The sequence below is a fragment of the Pezoporus flaviventris genome, unplaced genomic scaffold (assembly GCF_033815535.1).
Source record: "Pezoporus flaviventris isolate CSIRO_AGI_PZ_B2104156 unplaced genomic scaffold, CSIRO_AGI_Pfla_v1 ptg000009l, whole genome shotgun sequence".
In the NCBI taxonomy this organism is placed as follows: Eukaryota; Metazoa; Chordata; class Aves; order Psittaciformes; family Psittacidae; genus Pezoporus; species Pezoporus flaviventris.
The window spans coordinates 4,055,891-4,078,382 of NW_026892557.1; the positions used below are offsets into that span (position 1 = coordinate 4,055,891).

The following is a 22,492-nucleotide window of genomic DNA, read 5'->3' on the forward strand; positions in this document are numbered from 1 at the left end:
CTGAATACCACCTCATCACCTCACACCGTGCTCCCGGAGCTGTCACGGCATCATTCAGCTGAAGGTGAAGCCACCTCCTCTGCTTATTACTGCATATTCTGCTGCCTCGCCTACTGGCAAACTTGCAATGCAGTGGTGTCAGATGCACGCTCACTGGGGGTGGCATCACAGGACTGATAATTGGGGTGTTCTAGATCTTTTCCTGAGCAGTTATTAGACACCTCTGAAGGTAAGGGATACAACAGTGCTTCAAGGCTGGGCTTACAAAACCACAAAGGACCACTTTTCTCATTCAAAGCAACCTGCCTGTCCATTTCTGGCTCAAGTCTGTGCTGCTTCCGTTTTAACTGTGGTGCATGCAAGTGAATTTGGGATGAAGGTAAATGCTTAACTCATCAAGGCAGTGCAGGTCAGGAATTATTCTAAGAGCATCAGAGCCAGGTTTAAGGATTAGCTCCAGTCTGCAAACTCTGCTGCTCTAATGTGGCTAGGTAGCACCATGAAGCCATCACCTGGGACACACTTTGCTTTACAATGAAAGAAAACATTTGTGTTTGGATGCTTCCTAAGTGAAGAAAGGGCCTGTCAGGGTAATGAAGTACTTAATTAAATGTACACTCAGACATGGAAATGGCCTCGGATGCTCTGACTCCTAAGAGAAGTATTTTACAAGCCTTGTCAAAGCTTTAACAAACCAGGTCTTGGGAGCCCTTATTAACAAAGCAATGAAAGATCAGGCAGTAAATGCTAAGGAGTAAAAGCCCTGGACTTACCTCAGGGTAAGACCATTCTGGTGAGTAATCTGTCACCATGAACAAGCGCCCACTCTGCTGTAGCAACCCCAAAGTGCCTTGTGCCGCGGCTGCTGAGACCACCTCAGCCACATGCATGTACGCCATGGTGCTGGCTCCGTTCTCTGTGCTGCTGAGCTGCATGTTGGCTTGCTGAGGACTGCAGCAAGGAATGCACATTTCAGCCTGGTTGTAGGTTGCTCTGTTACTGTCTTCAGGCTGAGACAGTCCAGCACTGTCACTTGACACCAGCTGATGTCCATAGAGAGCATTGCTCCCACCTTCTACCGATATGAAATCATTAATTAGATCAGAAAACTGGTTGCTGAAGGAGATGTCAAAGTGGTCCAAGTTAAGCTCCATGTTGGAGGAGTTATTTAAGCTGGGATGGGCCACAGGATAGAGTCCTTGTACCATGTTTCCTTGGAGAATAGGGAGATTGTTGCCATTCCTAATACCCCCGTTGGCCTCAGGCTGCAAGTAGTGTTCTGTGCTGCAGGCTTGAAGATCCCCTGATTTAAGTAGATTTTCATTCCCTTCTGCCTGCTGGGAGGTCTCCATGGGAACTTCAGCTTCTGCAGTCATAGCCTGGAAGTTTGCTTGGAACTGCATGAGCTGGAGAGAAGAGGTGGACTCTATTCTGGTTTCCACTGTGCCGTTACAGTTGGAAGTGGTTTGGGAGGAGGACTCTGTCTTCACACTGGGGATTCCTAACGTGTTCACAAATGAGCCGCTTGTGTCATTCAAATTGTTGTGAGTGTTTTGCTCAAGGGGAAGAGGTTTGCTGGCATCCTGCAGAAAGAAGCTGGGGGAAGGGGTCTGATGAACATGAGGGCTCTGGACGGTCTGATTGAAGCTGGAAGAATAGTCCTTGTTGGAGTCAATGGCACTGAAGTCCATCTGCTCCAGGGTGGTACTTGGGCTCAGACCTCCTCCAGATGGAAGCAAACCTGAACCAGTAGTGAGGGTGAGAGTGTTAGATGCAGAAGAGGAGGAGAATGCTTCTTTGGACATCTGTTGTTCAAAAGATGTGTCCTCAGTTTTAATTTCTTTCGTGAGGGTTGTATTGAAGTTGAAGCTGCGTTCTGTTGTGGGTGACTGCCTTATGTTTGTACTGATGCTGTCACTTTTCATACCTCCTCCACCATAAGTCTGCCCTTGCTTGGGATTGTTAAGAAAACAGTCTGGGTCAAAATTCATGGTGGTTTCTGGAATTTTTCTGTTTCCATCTAAAGTTGTGGAGAGCACGAGTTCTTCGGAGACAGTGCTGGGTAGCATCGACAAGCTCTCTGAACTGCCAGTGGTTGGGAAAGCAAATTTGTGTCCATCTGAGCTCACAGCAAGTACCAGTCCTTGTGCAGCTGCATCTGAGGACAGAAGGTGTTGATTTGGGCCGGAGGTGGGTGACATGGTATACACAGCTTCACTGGTGACTTCGGACATAAATACGGTGGCACTTTGTGACAAACTTCCCATAACTGACGCTACAGCCATACTGGACACACCAGTGACGGCCGGGCTATCCGCCATATCCGGGTCACTGTTTAATCCACTGCTGATGGACACCGGAGAATTCTGGGTCGTGTCAGGGACCTCCACTTGGTTGGTGGAAGAAACCTCAGTGCTGTTTTGATGGAGCAACACTGGTTTCGCCACTTTGCCATTCCTCTTCTCTCGGCTGGAGGCCTTGCCGTGGCTGTGCTCGTTCTTGCCTTCAGAGACATCGTTATTTTGTACCTCTGAATGAGCGCTGTACCCACCTGTCCTTGGTTCAACCTTTGGTGATATGATGCGGTGTTTGGCACTGTTACACTTGTGATGCACACTGCTTCCTGCCCCTGTGCCAGAGAACAACAACATTGCCACTCAGTAAGTACAAAGTTAAGCCAGTTGTGTATCTCGCGGCTGTAGCACAGGAGAGCTGTGCTTATGAACATACACGTGTGAGAGTGAGTGAGCACACAGAGAATGGAAAATACACCTTAGAAATAAAACAGTTTCTCACCAGTGCCAGATTTACAGCTCCCTTTCTCTCTAATGCATAGATCCATTGCATGCAAGGACAACAACCCCGAAACAGGCACATCTGCACTCGTTCCCTCACCCACGTAACGCCCAACCTCTTCCTCCCTGCCCTGATCAGACAACAGGAGAGGATCGAGCATCTGTGGCGAGCTTCAAAGCTCTTTAAACGTGGCCAATGTCAGTACAGAGTCTGCACAGCGAGGGCTGCTGCTGCCAGCTGTGGCAGGGGGTTTCTGCCTCGCAGGCCCCGTTTCATCTGCACCACAGACAAGACCTCAGCCCTCTGTGACACAGCATGAAGATGCTCAGCTCTTCACACTGGCTGATGTCCAGCCCCCGTTGTCAAACCCGGGCTGGATGCTGACCGGTACCCTGGAGGTGACAGATGCCATACCATGCTCCTGTCCTTAGCATCACCCTGCTGCCCAGATTGCGAGCCTTATCTCTTGTCATCACTGTATCTATTACAGCTGCCAATCAAATTATTAAAGTAGTAGTACATTAGCCAGCACAAAGCAAGCTTTCCCTCCCATAAGGAAGGCAATGGATTTCTTTTGTTCGAAGGCATTCATATGCTGACAGATAAACATTCTGTACTTCCAGAGGTCACAGGCAGAGCGCAGGATGAGTTCTGGAGTGGCTGAAGAATGCTCAAGTAAAGGTCACCAGCAAACAACCCTCCATGGCATTGATCCAGCTGGTGCCTTCACTGGCCTAGCGGAACATGGACATCACCCAAGCTCCTGGGAGCTTGGAAATCAGGCAGGACGAAGTAAACAGTTCTGCCTGCAAAGGCATCTGAGCCACAAACTCTGGTGCAGGGACTGCTTTGGTTGTTTAAGAACAGCCCATGAATTTTTGATGTTTCTTTCCTTAATTGATTCATTTTCCTTCGAATGAGGTAAGAACATTAATTATGGTACTGTATAATGACTAAAGGGGGAAAGAAACCTCCTCCGTATAGCTAATGGCTACAATTATAAATGCCATCTTCTGGGTAACATAAAGCCTCTGTGTAGCTGCTGCAATTTGCTGAATCTTTTGTTCCTTGCCCTTGGAAGGGAACTTCTCTATTATGTGCTCAAGATTTGAATCAGGTCACTTAAAGTAGTTCAGGACAGTGCTTTTGAGACCAAATGCAATATTAAATCTCTCTATTCTCCTAGGTACAGAGATGAGCAGGAACAAGGGAGAGGCTTTCATGCTGCTGCCTTTGCAGATGACAGTAAGGAACTGGGGATGTATGTGTCAATGTGCAAGCCGTTACAAAACAAAGTGCTACTGTTATGTTAAAAAGCATGCAGTAGACTTAGCACAAGACAAAACATCAAAGGGAAGAATAAAAGGATTCATGTTCAGATCTGCAAGCCTGGATCAAATGCTGAGCCTTAAGGGTTGAATTTTAATCCAAACCCAGGTACTTCAGAGGTCATAATTCTTACTTAAGCCTTGACTATATAATGCAGCTGCCCCCAAAAATAAGAAAATAACCCCTCTGAAGCACTAACAGCTTTTCTTTATACATTTTGCTAAAGACTAATTAACATGTCATGTATTTTACTTGAGCAAAGTACTAGGAGAGTGTGGCTAGATGAGTTGGAAAAGCGAATCACTCATCTTCCCACTCTCCATATAAAGGTAATACTAAGGATGCTGTTTCTTGCTGTTGTAGTCTCACTAAAAATAAAGCCACCTTCTTTACCAGGAAAGAAACCTCCTGTATTTTCATGGTACCTAAATAAAACCTGTCTCATCCTGGCAATGCCCTGTAATCAATGACTTGTACCCACTGTCTTCAGCAAAGTGGGCTGCAGGGCAAGGAGTTTAGAGGGTGAACATTAAGTTCTGAGGCTTTGGTAACAAAATTTGAGGATGAAGAAGAATATATGGCTTTTTGAGCAGGTCACATATGGAGAGCATTTATCAGAACTTGCACGTTACAAGTAGTGATATATTTTCCAGGAGTTCCAGCTCTATCTTTTTAGCCTCAAGACTTCTTCTGTCACCTTTGAGTTCACTGTGTCTCAGTGCTTCATGATACAGCATTTTTAGCCCTCCAGCGCCACAAACCCTCCTCCAAGTCTGGATTAAGCTGTGCTCATTTTATGCCCTCCCAAGGTACTCACCCAAGGTACCAGTGCAGAGACAGTTGTGTGTCCGAGGCTGCGGTTTGGTCTGGTGACTATCAAGGATCTGCTGCACGAGCTGTTCCACCGAGAACCCTGAACTGCTGTTTCCATTGCTGCATGTCCACTTAATGCCATGAACTGCAAAAAGAATGGTAAAACCTCCCATCAGAAACTTCAAAACCACGCCAGAGACCATCAGAAGCCACTGCAAAAGAACAGCAGAAACCCAGTCCTGCTGCTTGGTATCAGAACTGAAGGAGACCTATAAAAAGCCACAGTAATGGTTATTGGTTTACTATTCTCTGCTCCCTGATATCTATAGGCTTCCAAATGCAGTTCCTGGATTAAGTAAATACAGAGGAAAAAATCCTCAGTAGAATATCTTGCTGTATGTCAGTCTGCTGTTAATGGTGGCTCTCCAACTAGGCTGACTAATTGGAAGGACTATGACTAGTGCATGTAACCTGAAGGCAACAAAACGCTTGTGTTTCACTGAAGTAAACCAGTACTGTTCCAAGGAGCACTTTGGAATACTTTCCTGTCTAATATGAAACCAAAATGAGTTTTATAATAAAATCAGCAGCCAAAGATATGCCAGTATAATAGCAAATACAAACCTTTTGCCTTTTGTCTCCGTTGTCAGATCCTGGCTGGCAGCAGGGAAGACTGACTCAGTTTTGGGGAGTCACTAGCAGACACTGTGCAAGTTCCTCCACTGACTTGGATGACAAGGGGGTAACACTGCAGAACACACTGCAAACTGCAGGTCTCCTGGGGACTCCCTTGGCCTATTAGCTCTTTAAATAAGAATGCTAAACTGCATGCACACGTATTGAATAAAGGCTCCCGCTCAGCATTTTTAGATGCAGAACTTCACAAAACGATATTCTCAACTTGACTTACAATGGAAAAGCATTTGTAAAATGTTTTCTCCATAATAACTGACTCGAAGCGTCTTTTGTCTCCTTTAACGTCTCTCTCAGCAATTTATATGTAGGTATTATTTATCCTTTGTGTGCATTAGAGCTCACTTGCAGATTTTGGGAAGTGATGGCTGATGGCAGCATCACTTCCGAGCTGTCCCTGTGCCTGGCAGCTCAGGCCCGAAGAGCTGCTTCTTCCATTGTCACACTCTATCAAAGCAGGCTCCTTGCCTGTTATATTCTGAAATCCTTAACCAGGATACACCAAAGCCAAGTTACAAGTCCCACAGACTTCAGCTTTCTGGGATTAACTTGCAGAAATAATGGTAAATAAGATTTACAAGTATTCCTCCTCGTATCACTATTTAAAGTGCTGCAGTTAGCTTAGTAATGAGTCCCTCTGTACTTGCTTGACAGCCACATTTATTGTTATCGTACCCAACAGATTTTGCTTTCTTGTATGTTCACAGTTTTGAGTTCTCTCTTAGCACTCAGTTCCTGTTGTTATGTCTAAGTTTAAGGTTATAGACGCTTACTGCTTCAGTACCTCCGCTCCCTTTTGGTTTATTGCTCTAGGAGCATTATTCTGTCACATGTGATATTATTCCTAATAAGTGATGCTCAAATAGCACTGGTGAAAAAAATACATTGCCAGTGAGATTAAAATGCAGTCATGCATTTGGAATACTTTTGGCTACACTATAGGAAGTTACTGGCCTGCAGTTATTACTGAGAAACTTTGCATTAACTTATTTCTGGTTACTTCAGCAGTGCTTTGCTATAGGAAAGAGCTGGCACACATGCTGCTAGGTACAGAAAGGCTGATCTACAGCACTCTGACAGTTTGCACCCTCCTGCTGCTAAACCCCACGATGAGCAGCGTATTACAGGGGGCAAGTCTGGTACATGAGTCATGTCTCATGGTTTGTGTATTCATGATGATGGTTCCTAAGTTGGAATCCAGCTGTGAGCTGGAAGCTAAGCAATAACAGACAGCTTTATAGATGGATACTTAGAGTGCCTTGCCTATTATTTTCGGGTGCTTCCCATATAACAAAGTCCCACTGTGGATCTACTGCTGCTGAGGAAAGTCTTCTCTAGCCTTGCTCCAGCTCATCCCAAAGGGCTCCAATTCCAGCTTCTGTCCACGTGGTGCAGGTATTTTTAGTGCTTCTGTTCCCCTTATGTTATAAAGGTTATAAAATAAAAAGCCAGTGGAGGGTGACAGATTGCAAAAAAATAGACTGCCTGGATGCTTAATGCAAATTATCCACTATCCTGGCACATCCAACACGCACATCTTCTCCCTCCCCCTTTGAAAGAAGAACTCCTGTGAGCTGCTGAGCTGTTAGTCCTGAATACCAAATACTATCAAGATGGCTTTTAACATGTCACGCTTGGCTTCCTGACACATAATGAATCAGCAGGAAAGGAGATTTCTATAGGGAAGAAAGTGCATTATGAAAGGAAGGTTAATAAAAAGCATACGCACGTTCTTCCTGTTTCTTAGTGGTTCAAGAAGTGAAACTACTGTAGAACTATGTTTGATTAAATATAGTCATAATGCAGGAACACAAAGAAGGGGGGGGGGGGGGAATTGAAGCTTAACAGAAATTCTGGGAAGTATTTTAATGTGCTTCTGTTCAGACACCTCCTGCTTTTCCTTATAATTTTAAATGAAAGCTGTGAACTGCTCCAACACGTTCCCTTCCAGTGAGACCACAAATGGGTCTAAAAGCTGCTGCATTACAGCAGCAACGCATTCCTTTTGCCATGCACCCTCTGCACAGTGGAGATGGGGAGAATTACTGCTCTTTCACTGGGTGCTTGAAGAACTGAGGCTGGAGCAAGGTCCATGATTCACAATGCTAATGCTGCTCTACTCGCTTTCTGTGAGCACGGGCTCACACCTTTCTTCTCTTTCTTTCCTTTTGAAGGCGATTAAAATGACCTGATCTTGGTCCCTGTTCATGAGTGCTATCAGGACTTTGAGCATCAGGAGCATGGGAAGGAAAAACTAGCTGGATTATGAGCAAAAAGGCAGCTCAGAAGGCAAAGGAAAGCCATACAATTGCCCAGGTTTCTTACAACACCCTGGCTATTTCTGCCTTCTGTCCCTGCTGGTGGTACTTGGGTCTTCCACAATTACCAGGTCTTGTAGAGATCTTCCTTCTCCCCGTCACCTAAAGCCTACATTGCTTCTCACCTTCACTCTAGACCAAACGCCATCAGTGGCTATAATCCTGACCATTTCCCTCTCTGTGGTTTCTTCCACCCAAAGCAAAACTTGTCCCTAAAATACTTCCTCACATTTAAATCTGATCATTCCACCCTTTCTGAATGCTCTCAGACATCCCTCTTTGCAACTTCATCCATGTTTAGGCTTCCTGTTTCTATTCCAAAGCTCTTAACACATATATGTACACTACAGAATGAAGCCATTCCCTATGCCCTGTGCGCTGCTCCTCTGCCCTGTTTTGACACGTTAGGACCTGTCTTTTGAATAACAACGATGGCATCTCCACATTAACCAGGTAACTCGGCTGGAGCGACAGAGCTGGAATATTGGAATAATCACAGCCAGGTTCCTGTCTGCCTCTCCCTCTTGCTGCATCTCGGATGGCCCCGTGCAAACCCTTGCATCAGCCCTGCCCTTGGCTGCTTTACAAACCTACAAGCACTGACTGGTCCTTTGTCCTACTGCCCTGCTAAGGACAGCCGCCTCTCTTCCTACATCCCACTCCACCAACTGTTGACACCGGGAGGCTGTTTCCATAGTGATGGTCAATTGGAAATGGCAGCCTTGTCCCTTCAGTTTTCACTGCGTTGGTGTTGACAGAAGTAAAGGCCTTGTTCTGATTTCGCAGCTCGGCTGGAGGAGATTTCCACTGGATTTATCCTTTTGCATCCTCACGCAATTCAGCTTTGATTTTTCCAGCCCTCCACCTCCACTCATCACTGGTTACGAAGGACAGACTTCCTTAGCCCCACTGCCAGGGATGCGGGTAGGAAGATCACCCTGCACATTCACCACTGCTGCATCACACTACCTGAATTCTAATGCCTTCGTAAGGACTCATACAGACACTTCACTCTATACCATTCTTTCCAGACAAGTCTTTCTTCCCAAATAACGCCCTTCCTTAAAGGTTTGCTCAGATGCCATGGGATGCACAGGTGGGGAGTACATAGGGTTCAGTTACCTGGAGGGGACCAGAGGGACACAACTCTTCTGAAGCTGCCTGGAGTGAGACTTCTGCAGCTCTTACCTACAGCTAACACAATCTGTACTTACAGTCACCCGAAGTTCAAGGCTGCTCACACATGAAAGACCAGAGCTGAAGCTAACTCTGGCAAACCATTCTCCTACGCCACCGACGCAGTAACCTATAATGAAAAGCAAATTGCACTGGGGGGGTTCTTGCCTTTGATAACATTAATCAGGACAAAGCTGCCACCGCCGGCTGGGCCATTCCCATCCACAGGAATCCAAATATCTGGCCTGATTTGCTAAAAAGCCCAGCTGTTGAGTTCTGGAATTGTGTGTGGTGGGGGGAAGGTGTTTGGCCCCAACCACATTCCAGTGTCGCTGGTGCTGGAAGCTGAACAGAGGGAACGGTCCCACACTGGGCAGCCCACAGGGAACAACCAAGGTACTAACTGCTCCTCCAGCCCCAGTTTTACTCCACCGGTGGGAGCTCCCTTCTCCATCTGCAGCTCACAGGCACTGACACCCTGCCGGGATCAGACCCTGGCCATCACCATCCCGTCGGGATGGACACCCAGCCACCACCACCCTGCCTGAATCGGCACGCAGCCATTGTCACCCCGTTGGGACCGGCTCCCATCCACTGCCATCCCGCCGGGATCGACACCAGGCACCGTCACCCTGCCAGCATCGGTCCCTGCCCTCCCCATCCCTCCGGGATCGGCACCCGGCCACCTCCATCCCGCCGGGACCGGCACCTGCCCGGCCGCCGCCAGGTGGCGCCATGGGATAAGGAACGCGCGCAGGTCCCGCCGCCCGCCGGCTCCGCGGCCGCGCACGAGCATCCCGTGTTTGAGTTCTTTTTCCCCCATTTTTTTTCCGACAAAAGCCCCGCTTTGGGCGATTTGGGGGAAAAAAGACAAATCTCCATTAGCACAGGAGAAAGCCCAGCGTTCCCGGCCTCCCAGCCCCTCCCGGCCTCAGGGCTGCACCACAGGCTCTCTGGTTATAACCTAACAGCATCCCAGCGCGACGCCACGAAGAGAGGCCACAGCCTCAGTCTGACTGTTAGCACAGCTGAATGCTAAGAGGGGAGGCACAGAACACAAGGGCTGGTGTGCCCGTGGCATCCTCAGAGAGGTTCTGCCATTGCTGCACCTGGTTCAATACCCAGCTTCCAGGGGAAACTGGTTTCACTCTCCTCAAGTTAGTTCCCATCGCTGCCAACAGTCCGGCTCATACTGGATTGCTGTCAACACTCGGATTCAGCTGCTGGGATTATCTCACTGTGGTACCTCCAGTTGCAGTTGAAAGACTGCACTGTGGAGAGAGGATGGGAATGGAGCAGGTGGCTGATCCTGGCTCCGCAGCAGATGCGAATGGGAGGTACTCAAAGTCCAAGTGGCCACTGGGGTATCAGAACCTGTCCAAGACTGGACACCTGCATTACTAAACCCAAACTCTTTTACAGACTCAGTCACTTTTTGCCTGGCCCTCAGTTGGTGCTGAGCTGGCAAACTTCAGTTCCACTTTGTAGCTCTGGCAAACAAGTTGGGGAACGGTAAAAATCATCCCATGTGGCAGTTTTGTGCAACTGATCTTTAAGTTTACAAACCCAAAACCTCAACCACAATCAGTGAAAGTGAATGTAAATTTAAGCCAAGATAAAAATACCCAACAATCGATTCTTCAATTAAAGCACATCTCTGCTATTCAGACTTTGCTCTGGGTTATGAGGATTTAAAGCCCTCTCCAGCTGCAACAACAGGGATGCAGTTTCAGGTGAGCTCCAAGATCCCCCATGGTTTCATTTACACAGACTGAATTGGTGACTCCAGTGGGAGACAGTACCGCCACCTGCGCCCAAAGGTATTGAGTGTGCTGAGTGCCATGTGAAGCCCCAGCATCCCCAGCTGTGGTGGGAGCAATCAGCTTCCAGGCAGCAGAGGAATGAAGAAAACCTTCTTTTTCCCCCCAAACGAAAGACAGTCCTTAATTATAGTGGACCTGAACCAAGGCTTGCAGCGTAGCACCAGCTGTGAGCCTGTAACTCAGACTTTGCCAGCTGAGGGATGAGAAAGCCAAAAGGGGATGATTTGGAGAAACCCCCAACATGAGCTGGCTGCAATTTGCTGATCATATGGAGCTCATACACAGAATTCTGCTGTGCTGGATTCTGTCGCTGCGGTTTGATTTTACCACCAGATGCCTCTAAGGACATCTGCAAATCTGTTCAGAGAAATCTCAAAGCAAGAGTGTAACAGGGCACAAAAGGGGGGGGAAGGGAAGAGCAAGGCCAAATTGAGACACATTTTTCATAGCAGGCATCCTGAAATGACTCACAGGTGTCTCGGACGATGGTCCCGTACGATTTCCATGTATTATCACTGTTCACTTTGCACAAATGTCCTGAAAAGCTGCACACAGACAGGAGCAAGGCATACGACGACCCGCTTGATTCAGACAACTAGCTATGATGCTGCTGACATGCAGATTATCACAGGCCTGCCAGCAGAAGCAGCATGTTTCAGTGGAGGCTTTACAGCCCTCTGTGTGCTCCCTAAGCATGTCTGTGACTAAGACATGGTGCCCCATCTCCTAGCCTGGAAGGAGAGAGGACTCATCCTGCTGGACGTCATGAATCCAGAGCTCTTCCAGGCTTCAGTCTCAAGGACTGCGGAACTGAGGCCTGAGAAGCCACCAGTGATAGTCCAGAAAGGACAATCAGGAGGTCATGGATGTCCCAGTATGAATGCAGGTAACAAATACATCAGAACTAAACCACAAACCCAAAGCTGTGAAAACTGAACTCAGGCTGATCAGTTCATTATGTACAGTGTCAGCTGGAGATGCTGATGAAACTCCAAATCCTCGGAGCATCTGCATCAACTATTTACCTTCCATGGATGTTCAAATGGGTTAATTTGTCTCTTAATTAGCTCACAGAGCAGCTCTGTTAGGACAAGTTAATGGTGTTTCCATGAAGCTCTCAGAGCTCTATGGCCACCCTGAAAAGGCATCTTCTCATCCATAACCATCAGCACAAGCACAGTCACAGCATTAGGAATCACCACCTCTGCAGAGGTCTCCTTCAAACCAGGACAGGAGGAGCCCCCTCTCAGCATCCCAGACCTCAGCGTGCTGCTCTGCTCACAGAGGTGACACGGTCTGGTACCTGGGTCCTGTGCCTATCCCAGATGCCTTCTGAGGCCTGGACTGACTTTGGGATGATGCAGCAGGGAAGGAATAAGGAGCAGAGTGAGTTACGGATGCGGGCAATGTGAGCAGATTCCTGCTCATCCCAGGCAGGGTCTCTCTGCGTTTCAGGAAAAACAGTTTGATGTATCTGTCTGGCTCGGGCTCTCAGACCGATGCCTCTCTCCCTGCCAGCCATCTGCCACATCACTTGCAGTTCTCCAGGCACACACGGCCAAGAGAACATGTTCCCAGCCTTTGGCTGCCGCACCACAGACACTCCGTTAGCCTGGATTCTGATACAAAAGCTTTAATACCTGACAGAGGTCAAAAGCTTTAATATCTGACTCTGGTCCAGGCTGAGGAGGACTTGAACAAACAGCACTTGTACTCAGCCAGTCGAGACCTGGATACTGGCCGCTGCATTGTCCCCAAAGGTAGAATGGGAATTGGCTTCTCCCAGCTCGGAATGAAACAGGATGTTCAAGCCTCCCTGCAGGTACAGCATTTAAACACACACAGCCCGGCTGTATCAGCACTAACTTGTCTGAAACATCAAAAATGGCAACCAAGAAAACCAGAGAATCACCCAAAAGCCCTCTCACAGCTTCCGAGCCCAGAGGAATCACATGTAGGAGAACCCCAACACAGAACAGGCAAAAGGGTGAGACTGTCGCTTCCGCAGTGACACCATGCCCAACACTTTGATTAAGTCACTGACAAATCTGCTTTAGGGCAGAGAAATTTGGAAACATCAGGCAATCAAACTGCGAAGTCTGTGAAAGAATGTGATTAATGCAAAAATGTGATGAAACTAATGTGCTTGGCTACAGGACTGAATGGCACACGCAATACTGGAACCAAATCTGATGGCTTCTTGGCGAGCAGTGCCCCTCTGTGCTCCCCAAACACGGTTATCCATGTCCTCTTTGTTTCCGAGGTCTGAGCAGCATCCAAAGCTTTTATTTGAGCTCCATTTCTAAGGATGCGTTTCCCAGGATATGTACCCATAAACAGAGACGTGCACATGCATATATACTCTGAATAATTGCGCAGAGTTTCACTCTTCCCTCCTGAGACATAAAAGAGCCAAGTGTTATTAAATTTATGGGGAGTTCGTTGCAGTTTTCACATCATTTTCTTGATGCACTGCAGATTTTTTAACAGGCTGCCACTTCCCCTCCTGTTTAATGCTAAGGTACTTGTCCAGCCTCAGCTACACCTTCAGCCTCCTGATCTCTGTCTAAGGTTATTGATCCCGGGGGCAATATTCTGTTTAGCAAACGTGTCATGTTCTCTCCTCTCTTCTGCTTGTTTTCTGCCCCCCCCATGCTTTACATGGAAAATGACTACATGGGGCTGCAGAGCTCAGGATGCAACAGGAGTGGTGCAAACCTGGACCATTAATGCTGTGCTCAGCACGACCTGACACTGAGCCCCCTCTGATGGTTGAGACACATCAGAATGGACTTCACGGCTCTGACCTCTCATTACAGAGAGCTGGGCACGACACCAGCGTCTGGCTGGGGCAGGGGTGAGGGTGGAAAGCAGACCTGGGGTTTGCTGACTCAGATGCAAGCACCCACATTGGGTATTGTGGCTCTTGTGGTTAATTTTCTCCTCCTTACAGACCCACACTGCACCGAACCTTTCTTTCATTGCAAAACGATGTTTGCACGCACACTGGGACCTGTTCTCCAGGGGAAGACGCACAACGCAGCTGTGATGTGAAGGAAAACACAGTCCAAGGCAGATGCACAGAGGTCTGTTTGCAGAGCAAACCTCTTCATCACTGCACACACCTAAGTGGCCCTCTTACTACACTGCAAAGAACAGTAGTAAACGACACCCACCCTGAAGCACCCAGCTCCACAGAGTCCATCTGAGCAACAGCAACCCCTTCCCATCTGACACAAACATGGAGTGCCCTTGGGGGAAACCTACCTAATGCTGCAAAGGCTCCTTGCAGATGAGTGTGTGCTTACAAAAGGCACTGGAAGCACAAGACCATAGGCACAGTTCTTACACAGTATGTGGAAGGGACCTTTTCTGGACCATGACCTGTTTTGAGCCAGCCCGGGCAGCCCTCAGACCATGCATCCCAGAAGTGTTCAACACTGGGAAGAAAGACAGTGCATGCAGATGCAAGGTGAGATTGACAAATGACTCCTTCCCAGGGGCAGTTGGTGGCAGTGAGACTTCGTTCTCTAACCCTTCATAAAGCCAAAGAGCAAAAGAGCCTCCAGCAGGTACTCACACATCGGTTTGAGCTGCCCGATGAGCTCCTCTTTTGTCCACTTTGCCCATTCCTTCTTGTCTGTGTTTATGGAGCACAAGATGGGGCCGCACGGCTTCCCGCAGTCCTCGATGGCAGGGACGTTCAGGTAGTGCACCAACACGATGTCTGGGTTCTGCAGAGAGAGCACAGCAAAAGTTACACCATTGGGCCTCCCTGTATTCATCCTCCTAATTAGAACTAGGAAAGCCTCATAATGCTCTCCTAAACCTGACATAAAGCACCATAATTAAATCCCAGTATGGACCAGATCTTCCCAAGATCAGAGCTGTTCTTTAAGAGGAGGCACAACAGAGTCTGCACACAGCTTCCTCCCATCCTAAGTGCCATTTGCTTGCAAATCCCTTGCTCCCCTTGTGTGCTCAGGGTGAACCTTTCCTCCAGCCCATAAAACACTGAAGACCTGCAGGAGCCCTGCAATCAGCAGCTGCAACAAACACCAGGTAATTTGCTTTGGTTTAAGGGACCTGCAGTCTGTTTGAGCCAATGCTTTCATCAGCTCTGGTCCACATAAAGCTACTTCGAATAAGTGGGAATTCACCCTGGAACATCAGTAACAGCCACGCTCTCCCTATAGTGGCAGAAAGAGGGAGGGAAGAGCCAAGGAGGCTCAGAGTGCCCCAAGGATGGGCTCTTTCCACACATCCCAAGGTTCCCTGTCCTGTGAAGATCTTGCAGCTCTGCACGGAAAGCAGCAAGCTGCAGAAGGTGAGGGCTGGAAGAGACTGTGTCCTTTGCAGAAGTGCTGCAGAACAACTGCAAGGCTCCTGCAGGGCTGGGTAGTGCTCCCCTCTCCCTCCGTGCACCGCCGTCCGGGGTCTGAGACGGGGATGGAGCTGGCTTTGACGCACTGCGGCGCCGTCCCACTGACACAGCCGCTTCAAGTCGGGAGCTGAGCAGTGTGCTACCACCCTGTGAGTAAATGAATCATCTTAACAACAGCAACAGAAACAACTCGGCTACTTTCCCCACCAGCATCCCAGCAAGATTGTACAATAGATAATAACGAGATGGAGAAGCTGATTTCTCTCCCTTAAGTCATTTACTCCAAAGTTCACAAACTTAATGACTGCTTTGGAATTATTTATAAAAATAAATAGGATAATGGTGTAATTAAAACTCTAATGTTTCATTAATGCTGCGAGAGCCCTGTTCTGAGTGGGAGAGGGAAGGCAAGCCGTCATTCATTTGCAAAGGTTGTGCTAATGGGAGTGCTGGCTTATGAAACCCGCAGAGGGCTGGAGCAGCCCATGGACACTTGCCCTAAAGGAAGACCAGGGGAAGGTAACCTCCCACGTTCTGCACCCCTTTGCATGCTGCACCCGGACGTTTCCCTTTATCTGCAGAAGCCGTCTTTTAAACGAGGAAGATATGCGAACAGAAACTTGCATTTCCCCCCCTTTACTGATGCAAACTGCAAGTGGGCGATTCTCAGAGCGGATTCCGAGACTGCAGTATCTCACAGAAGAGAAAAGTTGCATTGCACAGGGAAGAGGCAAGGAAACCTAGTGAGGAACTGCTAACAACCTATTCTGGAGTCGTTCTGGAAAGTGCTAAAGCAAAGCAAACCATCAGATCTGCTCTCAAGATTCCCCTTTTATCTTCAATTTTTGTGTGTTCAAAACCTTCCGTTTCACAGGGCACATCTGTTCCAGCTGAGAGACAACTTGAGAAGGACACAGGCAAACACCGCATCCTCTCTTTCCACCCCAAATCCTCTGGTCACCACACACATGGTGCCACGTTTTCCTTCGGCTGATCTGCAGATGCTGCTTCCTTCGGTTCAGATTAACTGTGCTTTTCACAGCCTGATAGTGCCTGATTGTCACCAGGGAAGTAAGGGCGATGGGGCTTCATGGCAGCAGCAGCACACGGACCTCAGCAGCAGACTGGCACTGGAGTTTATACTTCTTATAAATAAAAGCATATAAAATAAACACAAAACCAAGAGGTCTGCTCCTTATGTCTACATCCAGAAGCTGACCTCAGACTGGCAAATCTCATGAATGCCCATCTACCTGGAGAACTTAAATGTTTTGACACAAATGAAGAGAATAAGCATGTTTTGGACAACTCTACATCAGCAGAGAATCACTATTTCCTTTTGGAGACCTACCAGCAGAACAAGAGAAATGTGAAAGACTGAAACAAAACATGACAAATGCAACTTCCACGTGGGAAATGAGCCAGGACAGTGGAGGGAAGTCCTACAGGGAACCCTGGACTGGGCTGCAGATGGCTCTGGAACTGCGCCCATTGGAAAGTCACCCATCACTTCAGCGCCCAGAGCATCTGCAGAGCTGGAGATGCTGCCGCCTATCCCTGACCTGGTCCAGGCTCCTGGGCACGCTGCACCCCAGCAGTCTCCTTAGGGTGGTGGAGGGATTTGTTCCACTGTCCCCAGTGCTGTAGGACAAGCAGGAGATGGTGCTACAAGTGGTTAAAAGACACACAAAGCTGTTAGCTTTGATAAAGAAAAATGCAGCTGCAACATCTGCCTGACTCTTGTTTGCAGCTTCATCAGCACTAAGTGGTCAATAAATCAGACTGGCACGGTGTTACGTTTCTTCCATGGCTTAACCATTAATCTAATGCCAGTTCTCATGAAAAATGAAGGAGAAAAACTATGTGATAGTGAAAGAAAATGTATACATTACCCTGAAAGCAATAATAGCACATAATGGGGCTGCAGACCTGCCTCCCAGCGTGACTGCTGGAGCAGCGGTGCAGCCTCCCTGCGCTACCCACTAGATGCTATTTAAATTAACCAAGTAAATCAGGTATTGTTTGTTCCACCAGCCCACCCCGTGCTTCTGGCTTTCACATCAGCAGAAACACAAAGCTGAAGACAGCCAAGCTGGCAGGTGGGGAGGGCAGGATGCAAAGCAAAGCACGGCCTGATGAGTGCTGGGATGCAGGGATGGCAGGTACCACCAGCACTGGGATGCAGGAATGGCAGGTACCACCAGCGCTGGGATGCAGGGATGGCAGGTACCACCAGTGCTGGGATGCAGGAACGGCAGGTACCACCAGTGCTGGGATGCAGGGATGGCAGGTACCACCAGTGCTGGGATGCAGGAACGGCAGGTACCACCAGTGCTGGGATGCAGGGATGGCAGGTACCACCAAGCCACAGGGAAACCTTCCTCTCATTTCAGCAACTGCTTTCTGTTTGCTTGTTACTACCCAAAGTGTGTCCCCTACATGAGGGAAGTCTCCCTTCTCAGGCAGGACAGAATAACCACAACCCCCCTCTCTCTTCTTGCTGTCCCCACCCCAAAGCATGCTTTTTAGTTTCTAAAGGCAAAAACCAAACACCATTCCTGGCCAGCGTTCAGCTGCTCAGCAACGCCAATCAGCTCAAGGCGAGAGCTCACTGGCAGGGGCTTCCAAATCACCGACAACCACAGCTCAAGACATTTTACTTGGACAAAAATACCTCTGAACTGAAAGGTTTTGTATTCGTGCTCCCTGATGGAAGAGTGAATGGAAATAAATCATCCTCAGGGACCACGAGCATCCGTGAATGTAATCCCAGCCAGCCTACAAGGAAACTACCCCCAAATACAGCCCTGGGAGCCACTGTGCTGTGCATCCCATCGCCCTGGCCCTCACTGGAAACCCATCTATTTCTGCTGTGTGCAAAGCACCACACATCATCAACGCACGGTGAAATCAGCCTTTTCTGGTCCTAATGGCTAAAACACCAAGGAAAAGGGCAGAAGGAGCAGAGGCAGCTCCTGTGCCTCCCTCCCTTTCCTTTCACCCCCAAACTATAAAAGCAATCTTTCTTTCCTGTTCCTTCACAAGGTTTACTTTGTATTCCTCAAACCACCCAAAAAGGCTGAAAAGGGACCTCAGCTTCCTGGGGATGTAATTCACATCCATCACTGTGGGGTGACCGGATTAATATCCAACAGATTATCACCCACAAGAAGATAATACAAAAAGGTTGCTGGGGCTTTGAGAGGCTGCAGTGATGCTTCAGTACCCACAGGTAATGCAGAGACAGGTACTGACAGTGCCTGTGTATCATCTATATATTATTTAAGAGCAAACCAAGGAATGAAACCCTTCCCAGACACACGGAGGATGAGAGAATTTCCTGCTATTTATAGCAGCGTCTCTCTGGAGGGTTTCCTCTGGATTTTTAATGGTTTGAGAGCAGAGCCTGCCATAGCCGAAGCACAAAGCACAGATAACACAACCCAGACATGCAAGTAATGGGATTTTTTTCTTTTCCAGAGACTAAATGCTAGCTTTGGGCGAGATTTAACCTGGTTAAATCAGCACCCGGATATACACCACCAGTTACCAGATGTCATCCTCCTTGTCTGGGTACAGGAACTTCAGGTCCCCTCCGGGGCACTGGTTGTCCCCATCTTCACCGTCACTGCATCCCAGCCACGTCTGGAGGCACAGGATGGGGACCACGTGTGCTCCCAATCTCCATGCCCACAACTCCAAAACAAGGAATTTTCCCATGTTTTCAGCCCAACCCTTCTGAGGGGTTTTGTTTAAATTCACTATTTTTTGAGAGAAGAGACTGGGGCAGGCCCACAGAGCTCCACACACCCCCAACAAGGGAACGGCGGATGAAGGGCTCGGCAAGCTGTAAAGTTATTTTGACCCTCATGGAATGACAAGATTGAGACTTCCTGTGATTGTTTTAAAGGGAATCCAGATTTCACAGGGCTGTATCCTTCGTAATGTGCTCCCCAGTTCCTCTTTGCTAACTTGGTAAGGGAAGACAAGAGGGTAATCAGGAAAGTAACTGTACTCTGGTCCATGTTTTACACCTCCAAAGGATGATGAGGGGGTAGAGAGCCACTGCAGGGTTTGGACTGGGAAAATACAGGTTTTCCTTTTTTTATTTTGGTTTTTAATCCTCATCTTTCTTCCCCCCCACCCCCGTTTTCCTGCCCTGCCTTGATAATCCATACGCTTCCCCCAGTAACAGTGCTTGTCCCATCCCTATGACACCACTGACACAGTCAGACCCCCATTGCTCCTGAGGAGCACTGCTCTCAGGTCCCTAAGAGCCAGCCTGCAAAAAGCATCCTTGGCTGAGATGCTGATTTATCCTCCACGCGCTGGCAGCAACACCTGAATACAGAGGAGCAAGAGCCCCATCCTGAGCACCTTCTCCCTGAGGCCTGCAGAAGCATTGCCACTGGCAGACCTCCAGCACAGCCAAAGGCAGAGGATGTTGCTCTGGACAATCTTAGAAGGCAGCAGGGGAGCAGAAACTGGCCTGAAGTCTTTTGCTCCCACTTAAAAGAAAGGTCTATGGTGATGCTCAGGGTTCAGCAATACAGGAGGCTTGACTTGAATTGCCCCAGGACACCCCCAGAAACAAGCAGAGTCCAGGGAAAAGTCATGAGGTCTCTGAATAAGCTTTTCTCTGTAGGTGAGCCTGGCAGCAATCCCATGGGGTTACAAACAGCACATGGATCAGCCCAGGCAGCACCAGGCAGCATCTAAACAGCGCGAGCAGCAAAGTAAGAGAGTCTTAATATAGAACAAACACCAAACACTTACTAATACATCATCAAAGGTGATATATTTGAAGACATTTTATACACCAAGAGCTGTCTCTGAATACTCCTGAGGATCATGTTTATTTAACGTGCACTTTGAAAGGTCCCCAAAAATACAGCGCTGTAATTCCTGGCCTCCAAAGTTCCAAGGAGGAATTTATGTCCCAGTTGCTTATTATCTTCCAGAGCAATACTCTTGCGCTAATAAAAGGTCTAACAGAAGGACAACAGTGCACAACCAGAAGCACGCAGCAAAATCAAACAAAAGGCACTTCTGTCTCTCATGCAGGTATTATTCCTCTGGACAATGGGGATTTCTTCTCATCTGTGTTGCAGATGGAAGCTTTAACTCACACAGGCAGCTGACAGGGACAAGGTAATTCTGGCACGGGCTGGGACTGCTTGTGCTCATCTAGAAACACGCAGCGGAGCCAGTGGTGCTGATGCACAAGTGCCATGCCCTGGTGCCTGGGGGGCAGAAACGCAGCAGGGAAGTTTCTTGCCCTGCTCATTGCTCTGGAGCATCGAACCCACTGCAGAGCACAACAGCACTTGGCTGAGAAGGGCTGGGGACACCCAAGTCCTGGCCACGCAGCGTTGGTAACACCTTGCACAGGGGGCACTGACCAGCTCAGCTCCATGCTACAAAGCACAGAGCAAAGAGAGGAGCTGAAGGACCAAAAGCTGCTCTTCCCTGTTTCCCAACCATGGTTTTTGACTGCTCACTCAATCCCTCATGGCTGCACATCTGTATTCTTGAAAGACCAGCCTGAGACTCCAGTAGCTGTTGAACAGTCACAGAAGGTGCCTGGGCAGCTGTTTGAGTCAGTTTAATAACTAAAGCTATGCCATTGCTCATGCATAAAAGCGTAACCATGATAAAAGCATGCAGAGAAAACTTCCAGACAGCAACTTGCCCTCCTTCACCTTGCTTAGATACATCCTTCTGTAACACACTGCGCTCCTGAAAGCCACGTAACAACAGCAATGGATGTGTTTAACCTGGCTGCCAGCATCGATTGCCATGGCAATCACCAAAGCATCTCCTCCTTTCTGTCACTCACTCTCTCCATTGCCAAAACCCTGCCCAAGGTTTTACAACTCATCCTGCAAAAGCCCTGAAGTTCTTCAAACAAGGGTAAAGCAAAGGTCTCTTTGGTTTGAATTGGAGTTACTCTTCCTGACAAATGAGGCTTATTACATCCATACAAATTTCTGGCTGTACTGTGCACATACTGCTGCTCCAACTCTCCACCTTTGAAGACTGACACTCACACAATGCCTCCGTTTAACGAAAACCTGCATACTGCACCCACTTCCAGAACAGTGCAATTTCTTTTGCATGGGAAGTGGTGTAGAGGAGAGCATCTTATACTTCAAAGTGTCCTACACTTGAATTAGGCTTTTCATAGTCAGAACATCTCAAAGGATTTCCTAGCAGAGACAAAGTTATACACAGGGATTACTTGATTTAACAGCAAAACAGAGCTTTTTCTAGGGGAAAACAAAGCAAATGCCTGATAGTGCCCACAGTGTCAGTAAGGAACCTCACCAAAGGCCACCAAAGCTGCAGAGTTCTGCCCTGCACTTGCATTAATAGTTCAAAGCTACCTGATGCTCCCCATGCAAACACAAAGCTGTGTCAGATTAGCACACACAAACGTAAGCATGGAGGTACTGAGTCTGATGCAGTGGTGCCAGCCTCCCTGCAGCCGGCCACCCTGCAAGGTTTGCTACCACGTTCAGATATTTCCCCCCGTAAGTGCAAGCCAGAGATCCCTCAGCTGACATCTGCCTCATCCTGAGGTACACAAACCCCCTCCCTCTTGCTGCTTTTATCACAACCTTTACATGGGAATTCTGTTATTGCATTTCAAACAGGCTCAGAGCTAAGCTCGGAACACTTCCATCCCCATCGCCTTCCAGAAATGCCAGCATTATAAAGCATGCCCCAAGTGGCTTCTATCCTTTCCCAGCTCACCCAAGCCAGAGATGCAACAATAGCTGGTCTGGAATAAGAAGGAATTTTAATTTCAAAGCTCCACTGACATTCACCAAGTGCTTTCAAAGTTTATACCAACAGAATGCACTGCTTCGGCTTCTGGTTTGCATGCAGATGGTGCGAGTTTCCTCTCTCATCTGCTGATGGCCTAGTTTGCCTCCATAACACTATTAACTTTTAAATACGAATGCACTTTGTGAATTAGGATCAGTTCAACGTGCACCTGAAGATACCTCAACTTTTCATATTTTTAATTGGAATTGTTGTAGCTGGACCAAGCAACAGGAAGCTGACATTTCCAAATGCCACATGAGAAAAGCCCAGGAGAACGTACCCGGAGCTCTTGATAAGCTCTCCCTCCAGAGACACGTTGTCCCTTGGTG

General features: G+C 48.1%; 1 protein-coding gene across 12 annotated transcripts in view; it reads right to left on the minus strand.

Annotated features, from left to right (window-relative positions):
• The window catches only part of CAMTA1 (calmodulin binding transcription activator 1), a 288,481-nt gene that overhangs the window by 42,374 nt on the left and 223,615 nt on the right, over nt 1-22,492 (minus strand). For all 12 annotated transcript variants that reach the window (XM_061450331.1, XM_061450332.1, XM_061450338.1 and 9 more), the window contains 3 exons: nt 14,529-14,682; nt 4,943-5,083; nt 774-2,629 (listed from right to left, as the gene is read on the minus strand). In XM_061450331.1, coding sequence (XP_061306315.1) covers nt 774-2,629; nt 4,943-5,083; nt 14,529-14,682 — 2,151 coding nt within the window. The remainder of the gene's footprint in view (nt 1-773; nt 2,630-4,942; nt 5,084-14,528; nt 14,683-22,492) is intronic.